Here is a 26,310-nt window from a genome sequence, read left to right on the forward strand (position 1 = left end):
GTCCTCTGATTGAGCCCAAGAATGATAAAACGCCAGCCCACTGTGCAAAAGTTTCGAAGATATGAGTCTTGAGTATTGAAAGGAAAATAAGAGAATCTCAGGCATCTAAACTGCAAGAGGAATAACTTGGCTTTCTTAGAATTAGAAAACCAATAAAAGTCAAAGCTCCTTTCTGTGACTCTAAATACCCTCCTCTCTCCTCTTCTCTTCCTTCCCTCCTCCCTCCCTCCTTCCTTCCTCTCTCTCACAGTCTCTCTCCCTCCTCTATCTCCCCATCTCTTTCTCGCTCTTTGTCAAGTTCTTACGGTGCTTCCACTTGGTCCAACATGGACAATATTGCCAAGAGTCTATCTTTATGATCTTACTGTTGCAGTTTCACCACTGATCGCAATCTCAACATCTCTCACTTCAATTGCTTGAGTGATTAAATCCAGTTGATTGCTGGCCACTTAGTAGAATTAGCTGGATGACTTTAAGTCAGGTGCCCACATATTAGACATCTTATTTTTCTGCCACCCAGAATTGGCAAACCAATTCATGTTCCGTGGGACCCAGGTGGAGTTCTACCCTGAGCCACAGGGACAGAGGAAATAACGCAGGCCTAAGCGATTCAACATGACATCGCTGGCCATGGAAACTGGTTCAGGGTATGCACATAAGTCAGACTTCAGGTGAGGATTCTGAGATACAAGATCCTCCATCTTCTGTGAGCATTACAGGAGGAGATGTTCGCTCTTCCTTTAGATAGTGTGATGTGGTGTTGTGAGGTACAGATCTTTAGCAATCTTTTTGTCACATTAGAAGGAGCCAGACTGAGCATGAAGCCAGCCCAGAAGAACCCAAACCAAGTTTTGGAGGAAAAACTCAGTTATAATGATATTATCTGACTCCTAATTCCAGTCTTGTCTGAAGCTGGTTCTACCCTAGGACATTTTCAAACCTATACATTCCTTCATTGTTTAAGCCAGTTCGAGTGGATTTTTCTGTCACTTGCAAAAAAAAAAAAAAGTCAAACTGATTTGATGTGCCACTCACCTGCTCATTTATGGAGCTGGGCTGCAGAGAGCACATTCATGTTTGAAGTGGGAAATGGTTCTTTGAGAAGGTGATTGATCCAAACTCTGTTCATCTGAGGCACCTGGACAACTCAGAGGTATGAAGCTGGCTAAAGCATGTTGCCATTACAACTGAACTCTTAAGGAATGAAAAAATATAGAGTTCAGTTCTGATACTGAATTGCTTTATCTTCTCTTCTAAGGAATTTTAATCATGTTTTTCATCACTTGTTTAATTTTTTTTCAATTTTTCTTCAAAACAGTTAACTATTCTTCTTAGAAATAGCCACAGGCTGTGTTTGAAACATCTCAAATGAGCTCCTTTTGAATTATTCATGTGAAAAAATCTCTATAGATATCCAGAAATAGGGTGCTTTTCTGTCTCCTCAGCTTAAAAACAACTGGCTGCATTTTGCTGAAAAGAAAAACTGTTTGAATTGAGACCGGATTTGAAGAACATCACCCCATTTTTCCTTCCGTAGATCACATTTGCTGGAGAAAACTTGGGTGGGGGGAATAGAACTATAATAAAATATTTGCCTCTTTCTTACTATATGTTTATGTATGTGTTTCTTACCTGTTAGAGATTATAAATAACTAGAAGGCAGGCAGCTGTCTACTCAACCCAGCTGAACCATTTTTCTAGCACGATGCCACATCAATATCTGGGCAAATGTCACTAGTGGTAGATGTCAGCAGAGCTCTGGACTGTGTTTACTCCTCTGCTCATTCCTTTCTCTTTCTTTACAAGGAACGCAAATTTCCCAAGTTTGTATCCAAAGAAATGGAAAACATGTACATTGAAGAGCTGAAGTCATCCGTCAACCTGCTCATGGCTAATTTGGAGAGCATGCCAGTTTCCAAAGGCGGCGAGTTCAAGCTTCAGAAACTCAAACGCAGCCACAACGCTTCCATCATCGACATGGGTGAGGAGAGTGAAAACCAGCTCTCCAAGTCAGACGTCGTGTTATCTTTCTCCCTGGAGGTAAAAGCCCTAGACCCTTGAAAGTTTCACAGGCAGGACATGGGTGATGAGATGCCTCACAATCAGCTTGTTTTCCTCCTTGCACCCCAGGAGCAGTTATTAAAATAACAGCTTATTAAGCGTAGCTCAGCTAATCGGCAAGTAATTTCCCATCTCCAGGAGACCATACTTTTTCCTTAGGAAATGTAGTCCTAAGAACCACTTACTAAATTTAATGTTGGGTTACTTTCCCCAACTTAAAGCAGCCCTTACGGGTTTTGTAAATACCTTGTGCAATTTAGAGAGTTTAACATTTTGGCAACCTGTGTTACAAAAAAAGCAATCTAGTATCATTTCATGGTGGGTTGTCAATTTTCTCTCCCATTCTCTCTCCCTCTGGCTGCCCCATTAGAGAGTCCCTTGTTGCAGTGGAGACTCTTTTAGTTTGTCTCATCACCCCAAGAAAGAACCCATTTTGGCCAGAACTGTGGCAGAAGGCTCAACATGTCAATATTTCTCTGTAACTTTTACTCACATGTTTGTTTATCATACGTATAATCTAAGGAGTAGATCTGATCTAACTACGTCAGAATTATTGAAAACTGGTTCGATATGCACATTTCCTGTGCCACCCAGAACTGTTGACCCAGAGCTCTAGAGGATGAGAATATAAAATGGTGCGGTCACTTTAGAAAACAGTTTGGTGGTTTCTCAAAAAGCTAAACATAAAATTACCATGTGATCCAGCAATTCCACTCTTAGATATCTACCCAGGAGAGATGAAAGCACGTCACCACAAAGACTTGCTTACAAATGTTTATAGCAGCATTATTCATATAGCCCAAAATGGAAACAACCTAAATGTCTATCAGCTGGTGAAAGGGCAAAATGTGGTTCATCCATATGATAGAATGCGCTTCACCATTTAAAAGGAACAGGCTATTGATACATGCTTTGATTTAGATGAACCTCCAAAACATTATGCTTAGTGAAAGAAGCCAGACACAAGAGGCCACATATTGTTTGATTCCATTGATATGAAATGTCCAGAAAAGGTAAATATCCAGAAACAGAAAGTAGGTTAGTGTTGCCTGGGGCAGGAGGTAGAAACGGACATAAGGGACCTTATTGGGGGAGATAAAACTGTTCTGAAACTGATTTATGATGATGGTTTCTACAACCTAGTACATTTATTTATTTATTTTTAGTATTTATTTATTTATTTGGTTGCACCAGGTCTTAGTTGCGGCAGGCGGACTCCTTAGGTGTGGCTTGCAGGCTCCCTAGTTGCAGCACATGGGCTACTTAGTTGCAGCTCACTAGCTCCTTAGTTGCGGCACGTGGCCTCCTTAGTTGTAGCATGCGAACTCTTAGTTGTGGCATGCATGTAGGATCTAGTTCTTCAATGAGGGATCGAACCCAGTCCCCCTGCATTGGGAGCTTGGAGTGTTCACCGCTGCGCCACCAGGGAAGTCCCTAAATCACTGTATTGTACACTTGGAATGTGTGAATTATATGATATGTAAAATATGCCTCAATAAAATTGTCAGGAATAAGAGCTCTAGGCAGAGTATAGCCCTGGAATGTGCATTTTAATGAGCTGCCCAGGTACTTCTTACACTCCAAAGTTTGAGAACCATTCGTAGCATATGAAAGCTCAACCCCAAAAGGATTTTATGATAATCCGACATTTAGGGAAACCGAGAGAATAGATCCGATTTCTATAGATTTAATTAAAATTTGTAAAGACTAAATTAATATTTGAGAACATCATTAAGGCTTGCTGTGAATTAACTGCAGGTAATTTGTTTTACTGTGCTCAGTTCAGATTGAGATAGTCACATTACAGGGTTTTCAACATGTATTTTGCAGGTGGAAGAGGCAGTATTCCATTAAATATAGAGCACTTGGTGTGTGAAAAACTCATCAGTGTAATTTCACACAAACTTCCTTTCTTTTTTTTTTTTAATACCGCCACCTGAGATACTGAATGCTTTTTCTTAGGTGTCTTTGGATTTGATTACTGCCAATTAAAGGTGGCAATTTATTTCCTACTGCCTCTTGTCTTCCTCCTGAAAGGTGGGGGTGGGGGGAAGTGGTTTATTGATATTCATGGAGCTTTTAAATCTGCAATTTTCTAATTCTTCGTCAGTACTCAATATTACACAGCTGATTATCTAAAATATAGATGTGGGTGAGTCCCCAACCATACTGCCAGACGTACATGATTCAAACAGGCTGTAACTTGGAAGTACAAGTACCGAATGAAATGCTCTAGGGTTCCCAAATACTGTTTAATTAGAACACTAAATTGCACATCATACTAAACCAGCCAGCAAAAAGCATTGAGTATTTGTGAATGTGTTTTGGCAGACACAGTTAGGGGGGTAAAAAGAGAGAGAGAGGCCTGTCACAGCATCAGGGCAGACTAGTTTGAATTTGCAGGTTGGTACAAGACTTATTTCATGTAATTATAGAATTGCATGGCTAGAAGGGACAGCAGAGAATAGTTACCTGGAGTAAGAGAACTGAGGTCCAGGATTACAAGTGACATGGCCCTGGGTGGGTGGAGTGCTCTGATGAAAACTAATAGGTATTTGTAGAATCCTTCACCATCATTCACTCAGTGAATCCTCACAACAGTCTTTCAAGGCATTTGCAGATGTGGAAACAAAGCCTTGGAGTGGTTAAGAACCTAGCAAATGATGACACAGCTAGTGAAAATGCAGATTCGGGATTTGAACGCATCTTTAAAATTCTAAAAATTGTATTCTTTCTCCAGTGCCTCTCATTTCTTTTCATTTGATGGTTCTTTCCACCCACTGTAAAAATTTCAATTACATACATCATCTCATATGATCCTCACACAACGGCCATGGAGAGAGAGAGAAGACGTATCGTTATCCCCACTATACAGATGAGGAAACTGAGGCTCAGGAGATTTGAAAGAAAAGTACAGTGACTTCCAGGTCAAGATCTGCCCAACCTCACATGAGTAGTACCCTGGCTCCTGGATCAGCAGCATCAGGGAAATGGTTAGAAATGAAAAGTCTTACATACACACACTACTATGTATAACATAGATAACCAACAAGGACCTACTGTATAGCACAGGGAACTCTACTCAATATCCTGGGATAACCTATATGAGAAAAGAATCTGGAAAAGAATGAATATATGTATATATACAACTGAATCACTTTGCTGTACACCTGAAACTAGTACAACATTGTAAATCAACTATACTCGAACACAATTTTTTAAAAAAAGAAAGAAAATGCAAAGTCTTGGACTCCACCCCAGACCTCCTTGTCAGCAACTCGGGAGGTGAAGCCCAGCCGTGTCTGGTTTAACCAGCGCTCCAGGCGATTCTGATTCACACTAAGTTTGAGAACCCCTGGGCTATTAAGCAGCAAAACTGACCTGTGAATCCTGATTCAATGCCAGCCCTATTGTACTCCCTTGCATCAAGCCCATTAAAAAGCGTACATTTTTTGCACACCCACATCCTTCTTGTGTAATGCCATTACCTCTTTTGGAGTACAATCCAGTAATTTTTTTTTTTATATACCTTGGTCTTTAGAGATCTCTGATTGTGAGTCATTTGTTTCCGATTTTTAAATCATTGTCTCTCTCCTCTCCTCCCCTCTGTCCCCTCCTCTCCTCTCTTCTCCCTTCTCTCTGATGAGCAGCACCTACCACTAAATATGAAAATAGCAGGTGATTGAATGGAGTTTGAGGGTAGTGGTGGGAAATGCCAGGAATTATAAATGATATAACTTGTTCCATCAAAACACCAGCCTTTTCCCTCAGTCTAGACAGAGAGTATGCAACTGCAGGCTTTTTTTTTTTTTTTTGACCCAACAATGTTGGCCTGCACAGAGTTTGTGTATTTTATTTCTCCCCTTTAAAATTATTGTCAAAATTTCAAAATCAGATTTCTGACTTTGATTCTGATTAATATTTCCATTTCCCAGTAAGAGAAATTGGAGTCTTTGGCAACTCTGGACTGGGGTAAAACAAGGCAACAGTGGGCTGCAACTGAGTAGCAACTGCTCCCTTTAAATGGAGTGCTCCCGTTTTCCACAGTCCCCACTACTCCCTGTTGTATCTCTGACTCTCATGCTAAATGGTACTTGCCCTTTATCTTAGCAGTTGTGTTATCACTTATTTTATTGTAAAGAGGAAAGTAAATTCCTTGGCCTATGTGTCCATCACGTTCTGAGTTAAAAGCTAGACTATATATATTTTTTAAATAGGAGAGTCTATTTCTTGTGGAAATGAAAAATCATCTTATGTGTGTATGTGTGTTTTTAATATTTATTTATTTATTTATTTTTGGCTGTGTTGGGTCTTCGTTGCTGCGCACGGGCTTTCTCTAGTTGCGGTGGGCGGGAGCTACTCTTCGTTGTGGGCGCACAGGCTTCTCCTTGCGGTGGCTTCTCTTGTTGCACAGCATGGGCTCTAGGCGCGCAGGTTTCATAGTTGTGGCACACGGGCTCAGTAGTTGTGGCTCATGGGCTCTAGAGCACAGGCTCGGTAGTTGTGGTGCACGGGCTTAGTTGCTCCGCGGCATGTGGGATCTTCCCGGACCAGGGCTCGAACCCGTGTCCCCTGCATTGGCAGGCGGATTCTTAAGCCCTGTGCCACCAGGGAAGTCCCCATCCTATGTGTTTAACACAGAAAAGAGTAGCCCGTTTCATATAACCTTTCTAGCTCCTATGAGCATTTGAGTTAGTGAACTTTGTCTTTCCATCTGCAAGGCAATGAGATACACTATGAAGAATTGTATCTTCATGCTGGACTTGTCCCAGCCTGGCTGGTAGAAACCTGAAAGAAACCATCAGATACCAGTTGGGATTTTTGTAACTTCTTATGTATATATTTTCCCCGGGTGATGCTGCCCATAGACTTTGGCAATAACCTCTGCTGTGTGTGACTCTGTTTCCAGGTGGTGATCATGGAAGTCCAAGGCCTCAAATCTTTAGCTCCAAATCGCATTGTATATTGCACGATGGAGGTGGAAGGAGGAGAGAAACTACAGACCGACCAGGCCGAGGCTTCAAAACCAACGTAAGTTATGTTTCTCCGTGGTTCGTCTTCCAGAAGATTCTTCTCATTGGCACCATTTTGGCCAACTGCAGATTAAAGGTTTGGTTTCCCCAGAAGGTTATATGAGACATACACCTTGTTTATTTTCCAAACAAAATGACTTGACTACATTTTTATTTGGCAGCCTTAATAAGGTTTCCAACTCCTTCAGAGAGGAGAACAGAAGGAAATTTAAGACACAGCCTCCTTTCTGGAGGCTTATGTATCACCTTAGAGAGTTTAGTCACAACCTGCAGGCTTCAATAGGATGTGTGGGAGACTTTGATAGAAATCTGTTTTCATTATATTTACCAAATAATATTTGGTTTATGGTATGTACAGTTTTTTTTCAAAATCTTTCTCTGTGCCACAGTTATGACTGTATCAGCAAAGCAGTATGTTACATTAGGCACAATCTATTAATTTGTTAGGTCAACACATATTTGTCAAATGCTCACTGTGCCTGTGTACAGGGTGCCGTTGAACAGCGGAAAGGAAGATAGTCCCTGTTGTTGCCCTACAGAGCTTATAGTTGAGTGGGGGAGCAGAAACATAATTGCACAAATTTATAGTTACAAATAGATATGAATGCTGAGAAAGAAAGAGTGCTTTGTGAGGAGACAGCAGGGGAACCTGAGCCAGTTTGTGGAGACAGAGTAGGAGCAGGCCTTCTTGAGGAGTTATAAGACATTTGGTCTAATATTTAAAAGTTGAGCCAAAGGGGTTGGGAGTAGAAAGAACATTCCAGGCAGAGTCAGCTTGTGCAAAGGCCCTGTGGTCAGCAGAGACCCTGTGGCAAGGAGGCATTGAAAGAAGGCCAGTGGGGCTGGAGTCCAGAGAACGAGGTATGCCATAAGCTGCCAGTGAGGCAGGAAGGGGCTACACCATGAAGGACCTTGCTAGGCCCCGGAGCGGAAGGATGGGCATGTATGATTAGATATGTGTTCTGAGAAGATTACTCTGACTGCAGTGGAGAAGCCCAGGGTCGATGCAGGAGACCAGTTAGTATTCTATTGCATTGGTTCCCAGGAGCGATGATGATGAGAGTCAATAGACTCTCAGGCTGCAAAAATTCTTGAGAGATCGCCACTCTCTTTCCTCCCTCCCCGCTGCCTCTCTCCTTTTCTTTTCTATCTCAATTAAGCCGGCCGAGGCTAATGAGCATCTTTTTTTATTGTTGTTAATTCAGAAGAAAGTCATAAAAAGGATAACCCGTAAGGGCAGCTCACTGCCTCTCCTCCCTCAAAGCACTAGGAGATGTTTGGCAGAACAGGAATACCGTACCAGGATGTTCAAACAAAATAGTTCAAAGAAAGCACTGAATGTTTCCCTGACTAGAGAAAAATCTGAGGGCATTGTATGCCTTCAAGTGGTTCTTTGCATGAATAGGCAAAGGGCTCAGATGCTCCGATCTGGGTGCAATTAACAAGTGTATGGAGGAGGAAATGGAAACCAAAGCAACTTGTTGCACACCATCCTTCCTCCCTTTTTGTAAACTGAGTTTCAATCTGAAAATGAATGCAACTTCTTTTTTACCACCGTTGATAAAAATCCCAGTTTTTCCCCCAACTGTCACCACAGCCCGATCATAATCAATGCTATTATGCTGTTGCATTATTTATATGTGCCTTTGAAAAATGTGTCACGTAGGGGGAATAAAAACCTCTCTGGTGTTTACACTAACCTTTTAAGATGTCGAGCTCAATATGGTATCATATGTTAGAGAAGGAAGGAGAAAGCTCTGATTATTCTAACAGGCTGTTGTTTCATTTAGGCTTTTGTAACTCAGAATGTAATTTAGTTTATTGGGTTTGAAGGTTTCAGTTACCAGAGTAAGTGATGAGCTGATTTTCATGTGCGTATGAATGTTTAAAACAGAGTTTCAGATTAGAAATAAATATGGAATGCTTTGGTCGAACTACTTGATATGCTTATATTTCACATATACACTTACTCATATCCATCCACATGCATTATGTCCATATGAATACATCTCACACTGAAGAAGTATAATTTTTTTATTCCTCTTCAGTCCGTGAGGGGGTATTACCAAAACCCCACAGAGGGCTTGTTTGTTTGTGTTTTAATACAGTAAGAACGCAACTTTCATAACTCGCGTCAAGTCAACTCAGTCTGTAGTGGCTATCCAAAGTGCTGTGTCGAGAAGTGTTCTGAAGCGAAGTCTGTATTCAGAGGAAAATAATGCATGATCGACTCATACAGGAAGACGTACACGTGCCCTGTATTTGCCATTTCTAGAGTATCTCAAAGAGATATACCCAGAGTATGAAATCTACCAAAATGCATGTCTCTTCTTGTTTCTTCTTTTCTCCTTTCTAATATATACATTCTCCTTATAATCTCTACTCAGCTGCCTTCTAAAGCCAAATTCTTCTTCCACTTCTTTTCTTTGCTGTTTTCTTGGTCATGGTTCGCTGCTAATACTTCTCCTCTGCCTCCACTTTTGTCTTGAGATGATGAATGAGCCTGTTTGTGCAGGTGCATTTTCTTCCTCGTCTCATGTTTGTACTTATTCTGCATCCTCTCCATCCTTTCTTTTCTTTGAAGCTTATATTTCTTCTCTTTTTCCTCCCTGCTTCTACTCACAGTTTTTCCCATTACTGATCTCTAGCTGTCGTCTCTGCTACTTGATTTTGATTATCCCAAAAAGTACCCTTTGGAGGGTCATCGTTCATGTGTCCTAATAACTCCACTTCATCATCTGACAAATTTAGCCTTTTTCCTGCCCTGTTCGTCTTCTGATTCTTGTCTTTGATGATTCCTACAGCTAGCCGATGTCCATACTTTATTGATACATTCTAAAACCAAGATTCCATTCAAGCCTGTTTTATTTACTGCTTATAAATTCTCTTGTTGCTGCTACCAAGTATTTTACCCAGTAACTGGAACTCTAATATCTTATCCTATAACGTGTCTACAAGGAATTTGGCTTTTTCTTTTTTTTCCAAGTACAGTCACAAAAGCAGGAGTACACTGCATGACCCAGTTTGTCCAAGAGTGTTTTTTAGAACTCTAATATGTAGACTACTCCAAGAAAAACAAGGATGGGGAGAGCGGTATTACAGTCAAGTGAGGCTGGGAAATGCCAGACATTCCATTTTTTCTGAGTTATTTACAGCGTACTTTGGCATTTTAAAGACTTTGAGGATTTAATTATAGAAAATAAAGCTTTTTACCTTTGTTTATTCATGAGTTTCCCAAACTTTTTCCCCAAACTACCACCTATTAGCATCCATTGGAAATGCTGTTCTATATTGTTGAAACCTAGCAGTGGAGGGTCCAAGCTCTCTGTCACCTCCTCTATCAAGGTCACCTCTTCACTTATAACCAGGGCCCTGCCCCCAAGTGGTCATTTTGAATTAGGTGCATAATATAAGAAGGCTCTTTTCATGAGTGAGATGTGTTTTGTGGTTGGAAAACATAGCTGTGTGTGTGTGTGTGTGTGTGTGTAGCCCCCTCTCATCCTTCATTTTACTAGTCTCTTTGGTACACATGGGTTATTTCCAAGCCGACTGTGGATCCTCTCAATGCTGTTGTCCTCCTCTCCTGGGTTTTTAATGCAGGAAGCCAGAATATGAAAATCAGAATTTTTCACAAGATGTATTTACTTTCAAAAGTATTGCCTCCATTTGTGAGGCACCATTGCTGCTTCTAGCAGGAAACCACTGAGGGTGCTGAGGCAGGGCATGAGTAATTGAAACCCTGTTTTGTGGTGAGCAGTCTCAGGGAGTCATGGAAATGCAGAAGGGAAATACCTTGTGGATTCAAGAACCCAGATATATTTGTCTACCTCCTAAGAAATAGAACGGAGGAATTTTCTTACCATAAGACAGTGTTTTTCTTTTTTTTTCAATTTTTGTTGAAATATCGTTGATTTACAATGTGTTAGTTTCAGGTGTACAGCAAAGTAATTCAGTTATATATATATATATATTCTTTTTGAATATTCTCTTCCATTATAGTTTTTTTTTTTTTACAAGATATTGAGTAGAGTTCCCTGTGCTATACAGTAGGTCCTTGTTGGTTACCTATTTTATATATAGTAGTTTGTATCTGCTAACCCCAAACTCCTAATTTATCCCTCCCCCCGCAACCTTCCCCTTTGGTAACTATAAGTTTGTTTTCTATGTCTGTGAGTCTGTTTCTGTTTAGTAAATACAATAAGTCCCCTACATACGAACAAGTTCCATTCCGGGAATGCGTTCGTAAGTCCAATTTGTTCATGAGTCCAACACAGTTAGCCAAGGTACCCAACTAACACAGTCGGCTATATAGTACTGTACTGTAATAGGTTTATAACACTTTTCACACAAATAATACATAAAAACAAACATTTTTAATCTTACATCACAGTACCTTGAAAAGTACAGTACAGTACCAGCAATATCACCACTGCTTTTATGCTTGCTTCTGGACATGTGGGCTTGAAATAAAGATGCTGTACTACTGTACTCTATACAGTACCGTACAGTAAAGTACACAAAAGCACAACAACTTGTAGAGGATGCACGCACGTGACAATCCACGCCAGAAACATGAACTAACTTACGTGATTGGACATGCAAACTCACGTTCACTTCTTTGAAAGTTTGCAACTTGAAGGTTTGTATATAGGGGACTTACTGTAGTTTCACTTCTGTCATATTTTAGATTCCACACATAAGTGATATCATATGGTGTTTGTCTTTCTCTTTCTGACACTGTTCCCTTAGTATGATCATCTCTAGGTCTATCCACGTGGCTGCGAATGGGATTATTTCATTCTTATTTATGGCTGAGTAATATTCCATTGTGTATGTATACCACTTCTTCTTTATCCATTTGTCTGTTGATGGACATTTAGGTTTTTTCCATGTCCTGGCTATTGTAAACAGTGCTGCTAGGAACAGTGGGGTTCATGTATCTTTTTGAATTAGAGTTTTCTCCAGGTATATGCCCTGCGGTGGGATTGCTGGATCATATGGTAGTTCTGTTTTTAGTTTCTTAAGGAAACTCCATACTGTTCTCCATAGTGGTTGTACCACTTTTGTTCCCACCAACAGTGTAGGAGTGTTCCCTTTTCTCCACACCTTCTCCGGCATTTATTACTTGTAGACTTTTTTAAAAAATATATTAATTAATTAATTAATTAATTTAGGTTGTGCCGGGTCAGTTGCAGCTCGCAGCCTCCTTAGTTGTGGCATGCAAGCTCTTGGTTGTGGCATGCATGTAGGATCTAGTTCCCTGACTAGTGATCAAACCCAGGCCCCCTGCATTGGGAGCACGAGTCTTAACCATTGTGCAACCGGGGGAGTCCCTACTTGTAGACTTTTTTGATGATGGCCATTCTGACTGGCGTGAGGTGGTACCTCATTGTGGTTTTGATTTGCATTTCTCTAGTAATTAGCAATGTTGAGCATCTTTTCATGTTCTTTTTAGCCATCTGTATGTTTTATTTGGAGAAAGTGAATTAATTTAAACGAAAAATAATATTAAGTAAAAAAAATAGCACAGGTGGTACCTAGATATGATAAACTATCATGCAACTATCTTGTTTGGTATGTGGAAATGGCATAGTTTGGGAAAACAATATGCAAATTACTTTAATTTGGGAGAAATGATGTAAGGAAACCTGATACATTCCCTGAGTACAAGATATACTCCCAAATGACTGTCTTTCTCAGTGTTTTCTTTCAGTGCATGTTACCCTCCAATGAAAGCATGTCCTGAGGACTAAATACAAGAGAAATTTAAGTGATTTTGCTGAAAAGAAAGGCAGTTTGAGTTAGCAGCCCAATATTGTGCTAACTTCTCTGAAATTGTATTCTTCTGAGTTGAAACCAAGGGTGCCACTTGGTATTTGATTATTTAACAACTTTATTATTCCCTGACAAACCATGGGCTTTATGATACATGGATTTCATTACTGTCAAGAATTTGAAAATACAATCAAACCATTTCCTGCCATTTTCCAAGAGAATAAGAAAATAAAATACCCTAACAGGTAAATCTTGCTATAGCCCTAGCATCTTCTAATGGCATCTTCTCTGATGAGAACATAGTTAAAAAAAAAAAAAAAGAATAAAACACAATGACTTGCTGTAACATTTTCTTCTGTGAAATATCTTATTTGTCCTAATGGCACAATTCAGAGTGGATTGTGCTTATTAGGCCCAAATTATTCATAGAAATACAGTTCCATTAAATCGTCCCACATTAAGTCAGTTACAAAGTTAGAAAAGGAAGTCATGCCCTCCAATTTCTTTCCTCACGTATCATCTTCTTGACGGTACTTCCTTCCTCAATTTAGCTAAAAATGTTTTCTGTGTACTTGGAATGGTTTATATGGAAACAGAGTACATTTCCTGAATGGCCCCTTTGAAATTTAGGTATAAGGGAATGATGTGAAGGGTAGGCACTTACATTTCCTCAACAAGTGTACCTGGGGTGCTCTACTTGTAACCAACTAGTACTGGGGCTACAGCCATGAATAACACCTCAAGCCTTGGCCTCATGGAGCATACATTCTAGTAAAGGACACAGGCAACAAACAAGGAACAAATAAATATACAAGATAATAACGGAGTGTAATTTGGTTCCATAAGAAATGAACAGGCTGCTACAGTACAAAGTAATGGGAACATATGTTACTCAAGTGGCCGAGGAAGTGCACTCAGAGTAGGTAATGCGTGACTTGATACCTGAAGGATGAGAAAGATCCAGCCATGAGAAGAGCAGGAAAAGCATTCCTGGCATAGGGAACAGCATGTGCAAAGGCTTTGAGGGAAGAAGGGGCTGGACGTGTTCCTGGACTGAAAATAGAGCAATGTGAATAGAGATCATTCAGAGAGGGGGAATGTGCTACAGGAAGGGTCAAAAGATCAAGGCAGGACCAGACAACGCAGGGCCTTCTAGGCACATGAAGGGTCTTCATTCTAAGACCATGGAGAAACCATTGGAGGATTTTAAGCCAGGGAGGGTATGATTGGATTTCCACCTTGAAACCTGAAGCCTCTTCACGGCCCAGAGTAAACTTGAAAAGACAGGTGTATTAGTCAGCAAATATGGAGCGCGTACTGTCTGCCAGGCATTAGTGTAAATTGGGGGATAATACAGACATGGCCCTCGATGTCGTAGAGCCTGGAGAAAAGCTGGCTGGAAACATCTGAGTGCCTGGGCACAGAGTGATCAATTCTTCAGGAGCCGCTATAGCTGCTGAGAACTGCAAAGCCACCAGATGGAAAAAAAGAGGGAGGCCTCCTGAGATTCAGCTTTTTTTTTTTTTTTTTTTTTTTTTTTGCGGTATGCAGGCCTCTCACTGTTGTGGCCTCTCCCGTTGAGGAGCACAGGCTCCGGACGCACAGGCTCAGCGGCCATGGCTCACGGGCCCAGCCGCTCCGCGGCATGTGGGATCTTCCCGGACCGGGGCACGAACCCGTGTCCCCTGCATCGGCAGGCGGACTCTCAACCACTGCGCCACCAGGGAAGCCCTCAGCTTCTTTCTTGTCTGCCTTTCTTGAAACTCCAGCTCAAGGTCACAGTCCAGAAGACATTTATGTAACACTGAGTGAAAGCCTGGATACCATTTCTCTCATTTTTCCTTTCTGAGGAAAAGGCTTAGCTTCATTCAAAGTTAATTAAATCTTAAATGGTAAAGGCCAACGTTGACCCAGAAATTCAATTTTGCTAGGTTCCCTGAAGACGTGTGGGTTGGGAGGAAGCACAGTTCTAATCACAGTTTGGGATGCTCAGAGACCAGAAAGCGTCGTCCAGAAGCCACAACTTGTGTTGAAAGCCAGTTTGTGTTTGCTTGTGAGCTGGAAGGTGAAAGCAGACTGGCTGCTAAAACAACAATCAGCAGGGTAGCCAGTAGAAAGGAACAGGATGCTAGAGAACAAGCTTTGGAGAAGGTGCTCCAAGTGCTGCATCCTCAGTTAGCCACCCTCTCTTATGTAGGTCACCAAGCTTTCTGGCTTTACCGTGTCCTGATAAGTGGTATCCAAGGCTCCTTCTCAAGAGTTTTATAGTTTTTTTTTTTCTTTATCTAGCTGATCCTGAGAAGAGCCATAATGGTAGAACTTAATGCAGAATTTTCAGGAATTTCAAGTAACAGCGAGTTGGTGAAATTTCTAGAGTTGGTAGGAGTTTCAAAAGTGGGTAATCGAGTGGTGACTGGAGTTTGGCATTTAGACAGTGATGCTCCATCCAATTGTGAGACATCCGTGAAAGTTCTGATTTCACGAGGAGTCCAACATTGGGTGGGTATGAAACAAGGATGTATCTTTTTTTTGAGGGGGGGGCCTCTCACTGTTGTGGCCTCTCCTGTTGCGGAGCACAGGCTCTGGACGCGCAGGCTCAGCGGCCATGGCTCATGGGACCAGGCGCTCCGCGGTATGTGGGATCTTCCCAGACCGGGGCACAAACCCGTGTCCCCTGCATCGGCAGGCGGACTCTCAACCACTGCGCCACCAGGGAAGCCCAAGGATGTATCTTTTTGTAGCCCTTTAAGGACTAAGTGACAGTAGGTCCATTTCCTGTCTAGTTCAGCTCCTTGAGTACCTTGTCTGAGCTTACTTGCCAGTTACATCCGTTGATGACATGAACTGAGAACTGGACTGATTGCCCAATCACTGTTCAGTGGAAATACGATTCAATACATGTCTCCCCAAGTGTGAAAAACTGCTGTGGTTGTTATTTAGTCATCAGGAAAAATATAGGATGGAATGTCATACCGTCACTTATCTGTAGGAATGAGATAGAGCCCAGAAACTCTAAATTCTCACTAATAAGAAAACAAGAGAGGCTTGCTTTAGATTCATTGGTGCATAGAAGCAGTACAGTGTTGTGGTCAAGAACACAGAATGGGAAGGCAAAGTGCTGGGTCTGAATCTCAGCTCTGTGACCTTGGGCAGGTCACCTAACTCTCTGTGCCTCATTTTCCACATTCTTGAGAAAATTAAATGAATTCACATATATAAAACACTTAAAACAGTGCCTGTCACATAGTAATCCTGCTGGCTATTATTATCATGGCTTCATTCTTGTTGAGAGGGAGAAGGGAGGAGGGAGGAGGGAGACATGCAAAAAAAAAGTGATCTGAGAGTGGCATGGACATATATACACTACCAAATGTAAAATAGATAGCTAGTGGGAAGCAGCCGCATAGCACAGGGAGATCAGCTTGGTGCTTTGTGACCACCTAGAGGGGTGGGATAGGGAGGGTGGGAGGGAGGGAGACGCAAGAGGGAGGAGATATGGGGATATATGTATAGCTGATTCACTTTCTTATACGGCAGAAACTAACACACCATTGTGAAGCAATTATACTCCAATAAAGATGTTTAAAAAAAAAGTGATCTGAGTCTAAAATAGTAATCACTAATATTGATCCAACACTTTCTATGGGCCAGGTACTATACTAAGTACTTCACAGTCAATGTCTTATTTAATGCCCTACTGAAATTATAATACAGATTCTATTGCTATTCCATTTTACTGATGGAACTACTGAGATTCAGGGAGGTTAAGTGACTTGGTCAAAGTTGCACAGATAATACGTAGCTAAGCCAGGAGCCAAACCCAAAGGCTGTAGTTTTCACTCATTCTGCTCCCCTGCCTTTCTGAAGGAAATCACTTCCCTAGAAGAAAGTCTTTTAATTAGCATTAACTACTCAGCAAAACGATCTAAGAGGGCTCATTTCCTTTCCATAAACTCAGTTATTTTGTGGGTTAAATCACTGCCCCTATTTAAATGGTGATGAATGTGCTGGCGCACAGGTGTTCCACGTCAGTGCACACGCTCAGCTCAGCAGGTGGAATTCAGCCCATAGGCAGCTGCTCTGTGAGGTGCTATGTGTGCAAGTCTGCAAAGATGAGCCAGAGGTGCTTACAGAATTCCAGGAGAGCCACTAATGATCATCATCCTTCCTCGGGGAAATCATTCTCAGTAACAGTTGGTCCTACCATTTATTCAGATATCCTAGGCACCAGGCGCTGAGCCACCTGGTACCAAATGGTAGAGCTGCCCAGAACTGGGTGTGAATCCCGGCTCCACCACCTACCCGCTGGGTCACCTTGGGCAAGTGGATGCTCCTCACTGAGCTTCAGTTTCTTCCAGTTTGAAATGGAGGCAGTAATACGTCCTACCCCATGGGGCTGGTGTTGAAAGACAGTATGACCCAAGCTAAGGACTGAGTACAATGGATGGCATTTCTTGAGAAATATTGCTAATAGGCAAAAACCCGTTATAATATCACTGAATCCCACGTGGTAGTGTTAAGAAATAGATACTCACTTTCCCCTCATTACATATACAAAAAAAAGAAGCTCAGAAAAGTTAGGAAGGCTGCTCTGAAGTCCTCTAACTCCCAAAACCCAGGTTATAGGATTCTAAGCACACGGAAAGCAAAAAGCCAAGTCAGCCAAAGGAGAAAGGGCACTATTGCCAAAATGCTTTCCAGAGCAAGAGCACAGACGCGCAGCATAGGCTGCCATCAATTTAATGATACAAGACCTGGTTCCCAGGAGAAAGAAGAATGGAAAAGGGCAGTGGTCTCCTTGAGTCCTCATCCAGACTCACAACACACCCGAGCGTCTCGCCCCCGACCGCTTGGATCTCCACAAGCCCATTCTTCCAGCTTCTTTCTGGATCAGAGCCTTTGTTCAAGAGAGGTCAAGTGCCGCTGAGATCATACTTTCTACATGTTCCTAAGTGTCTTATTTGTTTTACGGCAAAACCCCCTGTGCTGTGATATATCGATCACCTCACTGCAGGGATGCTGAGGGGTATGGGGCCTCCAAGGACGACAGATGCTCTTCTTGGCACGATGCCAGACATCAGGGTGTTTGGAAGCCTCTGGGGCTCTGGTGCTTTAGTTCTGGAATCCCTGAAAGTTCCCTGGGTTCATGGGTAAGGACTTAAAAGCTGTCACCCCAGCCCATAGCTTCTGGTTCACAGGATTTGGGGTGGAACTGCTATTTCAGAAAGCCTTCAGTAGATGGAATCTGGTTGGAAACATTGTAGTGATTATATGGAAAATAAGGCTCAGCACAGGCATCAGAGCAAAAGCGTTGGGCGAGACAATTCTAGTGTGGATTCCAGTCGTGCAGCTGACATTGTTACAGTGGGTAAGTTATTAAATCCGTCTGAGCCTCAGTTTCTTCATCTGTAAAATGAGGCTAACGATACTTACAAGCTTGTTGATGAGGTATCTATTTAATAATATATGCAGAGCACTTGACACAAATCTAAGAACTATTATTTTTATCTCTATAATTGTTGTTGCCATCGGTGGAGCCAGGATGGAAAGGAAAACAGCACAGGCCATCAGAGTCAGGTGGTGTGGACAAAAGAAGCTTAAGATACTTTCTCTCTCAATTAGATGTTGTTTTTTGGGGGGGTTTAAAATATTTATTTATTTTATTTTATTTTTTTGGCTGCGTTGGGTCTTTGTTGCTGCACGCAGGCTTTCTCTAGTTGCCGCGAGTGGGGGCTACTCTTTGTTGCGGTACGCGGGCTTCTCATTGCGGTGGCTTCTCTTGTTGCAGGCTCTAGGCGCACAGGCTTCAGTAGTTGTGGCTCATGGGCTCTAGAGCGCAGGCTCAGTAGTTGTGGCACGCGGGCTCAGTAGTTGTGGCTCACGGACTCCAGAGCACAGGCTCAGTAGTTGTGGCTCACAGGCTTAGTTGCTCCACGGCATGTGGGATCTTCCTGGACCAGGGCTCAAACCCGTGTCCCCTGCGTTGGCAGGCGGATTCTTAACCACCGCGCCACCAGGGAAGCCCCTTAGATGTTGTTTTGAAGTTTGCCTTGGAATGTGTGCATTTATTTTGTTGGGGAGGGGGAAATCCCCCCCCCACCCCTCTGGAGTTCTTTCGGCTGGTCTAATAATTAAACTGACACAAGACAGGTTAACGGGGAAAAAAATTAAATTCGTACGCATAGGAGGTCTCATAAAAATAAGACCCACAAAGTGACCAAACTAGGCTATTTATATATCATTTATAGACAAACAAATAATTATTTGTGAAGATTTAACAAAGGGGTTTTTGCTTGGGAAAGGAAGCTAATGAAGAAGTAACAAAGTTTGTTTATACAGTTTTCTTAGCCTTGAATCCCTTAGCTCTGGTGATAAGGATGCTTTCTATCCTCCTGGTGCAGCAAAGATACTTTCACGTAGGAGATTTATATCCTGCTGTCGGGGGGAAAGAGAAAGGTCAGCGTGGGGTTTTTTTTTTTAATATAATTTCCCCCTACTGGCTGTTTTCCAAGTAACTCTAATTCAGAATAATCAGTACTGCATGTTGCATATTTGGGGGCAGCCTGCTGTGAGCCCCAGCAATGTGTAGATTCCTTACTCATACCTGGAAAAATCTATATATCAGGCTAGTTTTCATATAATGCCTTACGTATAATACATGGTCAATAGGTCTTGATTGACTCTGATCTAAGCCTTAATGCGAATGGTGAAGGACTCCGGTCAAAGCTACAAAGTGGGTCCTACAGGATGGCCTCGGAAACCTCTTTAGAGTACTCATGACCATAACGATAATTGTGGCAGAGATTTCTCCACTCAGAGGAGTGCTCAATATCTGAAAGAATAGAATTGGCTACAAAATATCCAAAAGAACAGAACAAAGTCTGAAAAATAAAGTGAACCCATTTTGTGAGTTCTTACTGACACCAAACCACTGTTACTTTTCAAGTAATGAACAAAATACACACCAGCTACACACACGACCTCCAAGGACTCACTAGGGACATCACAAGTTAAACTAAAGCTATGGAAATTTGGGGATATCTTGACATTTAGCAAATAGTCTGCCATGAAATGTAAGGAAGGCAGGGTTCTGCAGTTCTGGATTTTTTTTTTTTCTTTGTCGATTTAGTAGAGAGAGAGAGATGGAATAAAGAGACCCCTTGTCTACCGTTACTTCACATATCAACTAGCACAATAGAGCTGCAGTATCAATATTTGAGGACTATTAGGAAAGAGGAATTAGAGGCAGGAATCTCAGTGTCTAAAGTCCCAGTTCTGCCCTGCCATGCACTGCCACCTGATTTTTCTCCCTGCCACATCAGAGAACACAAACTATCTACTCCAACAGAATAGGTGATTTTCTCTTGAGCCAAATGTATCAAGATTAGAGACCTGGAAAATGCTTCTCTCTCGTTCTCACTTTCCTACTTTAGAGAGACCCCAAACAAAACAAATGTCAAAACCAGCCTGGTCTCTGAGAATGGCAGCCTCTGGAAGAACTCGTTATGTTCTTTTGGTCACTTGTGATCAGCATTCACCCTGTGGGCCTGCTCCTTGATGATCGCAGTACTTGCCAGTCGGGGAGGATCAGATCACAGGGAGAGGAACACAGATACCACTCACCATACCCCTTTGTTTATTCCTTAGGTCCTTCCGTCCTTTATCTCATTTATGTGACTGGCTTCTATACGCTATACCCTGTGCAAGGTGCTGGGGATACAGCAGTGAACAAAAGAAGCAAAAATACCACCATTATGGCAACCACAGTCTAATGGGACAAACAGTAGACAAGGCCATTGTAAATCACTGGGTAGAGATGCATCAAAGTCTGGCTTTGGCCTTGCTGTTTGGTCAGGATGTATGTAGCTTTGCTTCAACTTTGCCATTGGAAGGCCTACTAGTCAAATGGTATTTCAGTCATTTCTAGCTTGTCTGCACTTGTGCCTGGTCAGTTATCACGTAATCACATAGCTAATCGTCGTAGCCAATCAGTGTGATAATATATGTAATACAAGCAAAGTATATCATTCTGCTTTAATATCTGAGTATTCATTTTGAAATATAAGTGAGCATTCCAAATGCATATTAAAGTGAAAATCTTTGTGCTTTATATGTTGAAATTCTGTCGGTCAGTGGCTATATATATATATATACACACACACACACACACACACACACACACATTTATTACCAAAATATCGACATAAGTAATAATTAACCATTAAAACTTTCTTATTTTATATGAAAACACAATTAAAATTTTCAGTTAAGTAGATGAATATTAAAAGAATATAACTTGACATCTTTAGGATGAGTATCACATCCCATTTGAGCCAAGAGATCTTTGTAAACTTTAAATAATAGTACAAGGCAGAAAAAAAAGATTAGGCTATATCATAATTGTAATCTTTGGATAGACCCATTTGCTCTTCTAGCATTCATCACCTCATACAAAGTAAGATAAAGCTTACGTTAATCTGTTGCTATCTAGAAGGAAGGAACGCTTAATTTGCTCTCACTGTTACTATTTCCCCACACTGGCAGAGCTGGCCCCCAAATATTCCACCTCTCCACCAAGCTCGAGGCAAAGTAAACATCTCTTTGGCATCCATCTTTAAATGTGCAATATAGTGGCACCGAGGGGAAGTGTTTAGTCGATAGGGCTAAGAAATTATTGTTCCTATACCACAGTAACAGAAGTTTGAATTTTGACTATTAAAATTGTAATAATAGAATTATAATAATGACTAAATTGTTTGTTTTTGCAAATTTAAAATATTGCTCTCCTGAATTTTATTCTTCTCAAATATAGGTAATATTTTTAGATAAATGATTAAATCTGTTAACATCTCTTTATTTTTTAATTAAGTTTTATTGGAGTATAGTTGATTTACATTGTTGTTTTGGTTTCTGCTGTACAGTATAGTGAATTAGTTATACATATACATATATCCACTCTTTTTTAGATTCTTTTCCCATATAGGTCATTACAGAGTATTGAGTAGAGTTCCCTGTGCTGTACAGTAGATTCTCATTAGTTTTCTATTTTATGAATAGTAGTGTGTATGTGTCAGTCCGAATCTCCCAATTTATCCCTCCCCCCACCCTTGGTAACCATAAGTTTGTTTTCTGTATCTGTGACTCTATTTCTGTTTGGTAAATAAGTTCATTTGTACCATTTTTCTAGATTCCACATGTAAGTGATATCATATATTTGTCTTTCTCTGTCTGACTTACTTCACTCAGTATGACAATCTCTAGGTCCACCCATGTTGCTGCAGATAGCATTATTTTGTTCTTTTTTATGGCTGAGTAATAGTCCGTTGTATGTATGTACCACGTGTTCTTTATCAGTTCAGCCATTGATGGACACTTAGGTTGCTTCCACGTCTTGGCTATTGTAAATAGTGCTGCAGTGAACATTGGGGTGCATGCATCTTTTTGAATTATGGTTTTTCTCTGGATATATGCTCAGGAGTGGGATTGCTGGTCATATGGTAGCTCTATTTTTATAATTCCTTTGATTCTTGTGTTCTCAGGAGCTTATTTTGTGATATCAGTACTCAGCTGTGGCCAAATATTTATTTGTAACACTCAGTCCATTTAGCGTTCTGCCAAGATGTGGGTTCAGGGCCCCTCCAGCTCTGCTGTGAAGGAAAGATGCAGAGGGATTCGGTGGAGGCTAACCAAATTGGGAAGAAGCAGCTGTTTTAATTGGGTTGGTCTGAAAGTGTCCCCAAGAGGTGACAGTTGAACAAGAAGGAGCCAGTCAGACAAAGAGCATGCTGGGCAGAGGGAATGGAGGCTTCAGGGACCCTAAGAAGGAAAGTGGCATGTTCAGAGGGCAGATAAAAAGCCAGAGGAGCTGGAGCAGAACAAGGGGGAAGGGCGGGATAGAAGTGGGTCAGCCAAAGGTAGATCCCACAGTGTCTGGAGGCCGAGGTATGAAGTTTGGATTTTAAGCCTGAAAGTAACCTGATGGTATTTACATATTTAAAAGATTCTTCTGGCTGCTGTGTGAGAATAACTTCATGGGCCATCATGGGAACAGGGCCACCAGCTGGGATGCTGTTGCAGTCATGTAGTAGATGATGGCAGCTGGTGGTGGCCCAGGAACAGGAGTGAAAGGAACTGGTTCAAGAAGGTGTGGCATATATATATACAATGGAATATTATTCAGCCATTAAGAAAGAACGAAACATTGCCATTTGCAGCAATGTGGTTGGACCTAGAGATTATTATGCTTAGCGAAATAAGTCAGACAAATACTGTATGATATCACTTCTATGTGGAATCTAAAAAAAAATAATACAAATGAATCTATATACAAAGCAGACTCAGAAGCAGAGAAAACAAATTTATGGTTACCAAAAGGGAGGGCGGGGTGGGGAATTAGGAGTATAGGATTAACAAACTACCATACGTAAAATAGATAAGCAACAGGATTTACTGCATAGCACAGGGAATAATATTCAATATCTTATCAAAACCTATAATAGAATATAATCTGAAAAAACAAACCCTGGGGCTTCCCTGGTGGCGCAGTGATTGAGAGTCCGCCTGCCAATGCAGGGGACACGGGTTCGTGCCCCGGTCCGGGAAGATACCACATGCCGCTGAGTGGCTAGGCCCGTAAGCCATGGCCGCTGAGCTTGCACGTCCAGAGCCTGTGCTCCGCCACAGGAGAGGCCACAACAGTGAGAGGCCCGCATACTGCAAAAAAAAAAACCCAAAAAACAAACCTGAATCACTATGCTGTACACCTGAAACTAATACAATATTGTAAATCAACTCTACTTCAGTTTTTAAAAAAAGATACATCCAGACCTCGAACCAAGATTTTCCTCATATCCTATTTCTACTGTTTTCCAAGGGGAGTACTATGCCCTCCAGGGGTTGCATTCTAGTCCTTGCCATTGCTTGGTTTTCTCCTGTTTGTAATTGTTTATTACCCCCCAGTCCTTGCTTTGCACACGTTACTTGCCAATTTGGAAGTTGCAGTTCCGAGGACTTGGCAAATGACTTGAGTGAGTTGCAGTCAGCAGGCGACTCTTAAGACCTCCTGGGTAATGGATGTACAGCTGGGAACTAGGACAGTTGGTTCCCTAGCTGGATCCTTTATTCTCTGCAAGGATTACTCTACAGCGGTGCCAAATCTGTTCTTTCTCCAGTTAGCAAAGACATGTCTTTTACAGAATGTTACATTCTGACATTAGGGTGACATTGGCACCAAACCAAAAAAAATTAATGCACTTACTTCCCCCTCAAGGTTACATGCCCTGCTTGGTTTAAAGTCAGATGGCACTGTGCTTGTGGCCATACTTGCTGCTAGTAGGGAGGTATGAATGTGAAAGGATTTCAAAAAATAACCTGCAACGGGCCCAGTGTCACTGAGTGAGGGAGCAGTTTTTTGTAAATAATGTGAGTGTTAGGTACTTGAAGTCTTTCATGAGGGTCATGTTTAATTATATTTAAGTAAATCAGGCTTGACTCCAAGTTCACCATGGAGTCTTAGACCTAGGATTCTCCTAACAGATGCAGCTGCTGAAAAACGCGGGCAGGAAATACATATTTTGTACATAAACTTCAAATAATATTTTCTTAGTATCTGTTTTGTGTAAAGCACCGTGCTTAGTCTTCTTATTGGCTTAGTTTTAAAGATTAGATTTGATATTTCAGATCAAAAAATTCATATTTTTTAATATGAATTTCCCCAAAATTGAGGGAAAGTGTAAGGAAAAATTTTACAGTATCCGTCAGCAATGAATAGAAATGTTTTGGTGGTTTTTTCTTGTTTGCTGTTCTGTATCTATGAGTGTGTGTGTACACAACACCCCACAGGTATAAGCATGTGATACATAACCTTGCATGGAAATTTTTATACTCATCTATGATTGTTTATTTTGGAGAAATTCTTAGGAAAAAAAATGGTTCATAGCTTGTTATTTCCTACGTACTGGTGAGTAGGGCGACCACCTTTCCCAGTTTGCCCAGGACTTGCCAGTCTTAGCACTTAAAGTACTATGTCCTGAGGCACATTGGGATGCTTGGTCACCCTATTCTAGTGAACACATATTTCCAACCTCTGTCATCCTGTAAAAAAGGTGATGGGGAGAAGGTACAGCTGACAGTCACTTGCTGAGTTTATTTGTTCGGAGTCCTCAGCTTCACCATCAGGCTGCTGTCTTTGTCTCTGGCAGCCTCGGAGAGTTCCTGGCAGCATTTAAACTTGAGCCTGAAATTAAGATGCAGTTCAGCTGTTTGTACACAAACAGCAAACAAGTCATTGTGCTCAAATGAAGGTCATTCTCCGGCCTCACTGAGCAAGCTCAATTTGCTCCATTTGTCCGGATACATACAAAGGCTCACAATTAGAATTATGAAACAGCAGAGTGATACTTCCCGTAACTAAGCGAGCAGATTATGTTGTGGTGTTTGTACATTAAGGTGAGAACAGTTAATTTCTTAGGTACATTTGTGCAGCGTCTTGGGTGATTAAAGAATCAGGAGAGGGGCTTCCCTGGTGGCGCAGTGGTTGAGAGTCCGCCTGCCGATGCAGGGGACACGGGTTCGTGCCCCGTCTGGGAGGATCCCACATGCCGCGGAGCGGCTGGGCCCGTGAGCCATGGCCACTGAGCTTGCGCGTCCAGAGCCTGTGCTCCGCAACGGGAAAGGTCACAACAGTGAGAGGCCCGCGTAACGCAAAAAAAAAAAAAAAAAAAAAAAGAATCAGGAGAAAACAGAGTCACATTAAATTATACAGGGAGAGATGATAAGCATGAAACAAGCACTACTCATTGTTGGAATTTTCCAGGTCTTCTGCAATAACTAGTAACAATATAAGTTCTTTTTTAAGTAGAGTTTTTGAGTTATTTCCTTCCCATTTTCTTTTAACCTACTGGGATCAGGACAGCATATCCACATGGTATGTGTTAGGTTCAAGCGAACATGTGTCTGCTAAACAAGTCGTAGAATCAAGGTTAATACCACTGGGTTTAATTCAAGTAACCTAAGATCAGCTACCAACTTCATTACCCAATACCTAAATTTTTTCTAGGATCTAGGAAAAAGTATTATATATAGAAAAATAGAGAGAAAAAAAGATATATTTTTCCTCTATATAAGTATATAGAGAAAAAGCAATATAAATATAAATTGAGATAGATACATAGATATTGACATAGTTTGAGGAAGGGATTCTCTCTTCCTTTTGGCTTTTCTTAGCTCTTTTTAAAAAGTAAACTAAGAAAAAGATTTGACCCATATTTGAAATGGAAGATACTCAGGCACTTAAGAAACAAGATGAGAAACCTACATAACCTTGAGGACACTCTAAATAGAGAGGCAGTTAATAGGGCTTAACTCTAAACCTAGGTTGCCAGGGTGACTAAAACCATTTCTCTTGAAATTGACATCAAACACCTCCTTAGAAAGCTGGGAT

General features: G+C 41.4%; 1 protein-coding gene across 16 annotated transcripts in view; it reads left to right on the top strand.

Annotated features, from left to right (window-relative positions):
- Positions 1–26,310, top strand: part of CADPS (calcium dependent secretion activator) — a 479,657-nt gene that overhangs the window by 227,026 nt on the left and 226,321 nt on the right. For all 16 annotated transcript variants that reach the window (XM_060163968.1, XM_060163967.1, XM_060163973.1 and 13 more), the window contains 2 exons: positions 1,807–2,040; positions 6,971–7,092. In XM_060163968.1, the coding sequence (XP_060019951.1) occupies positions 1,807–2,040; positions 6,971–7,092 (356 nt within the window). The remainder of the gene's footprint in view (positions 1–1,806; positions 2,041–6,970; positions 7,093–26,310) is intronic.

This window comes from Lagenorhynchus albirostris, chromosome 10, assembly GCF_949774975.1.
Source record: "Lagenorhynchus albirostris chromosome 10, mLagAlb1.1, whole genome shotgun sequence".
NCBI classification, from domain to species: domain Eukaryota; kingdom Metazoa; phylum Chordata; class Mammalia; order Artiodactyla; family Delphinidae; genus Lagenorhynchus; species Lagenorhynchus albirostris.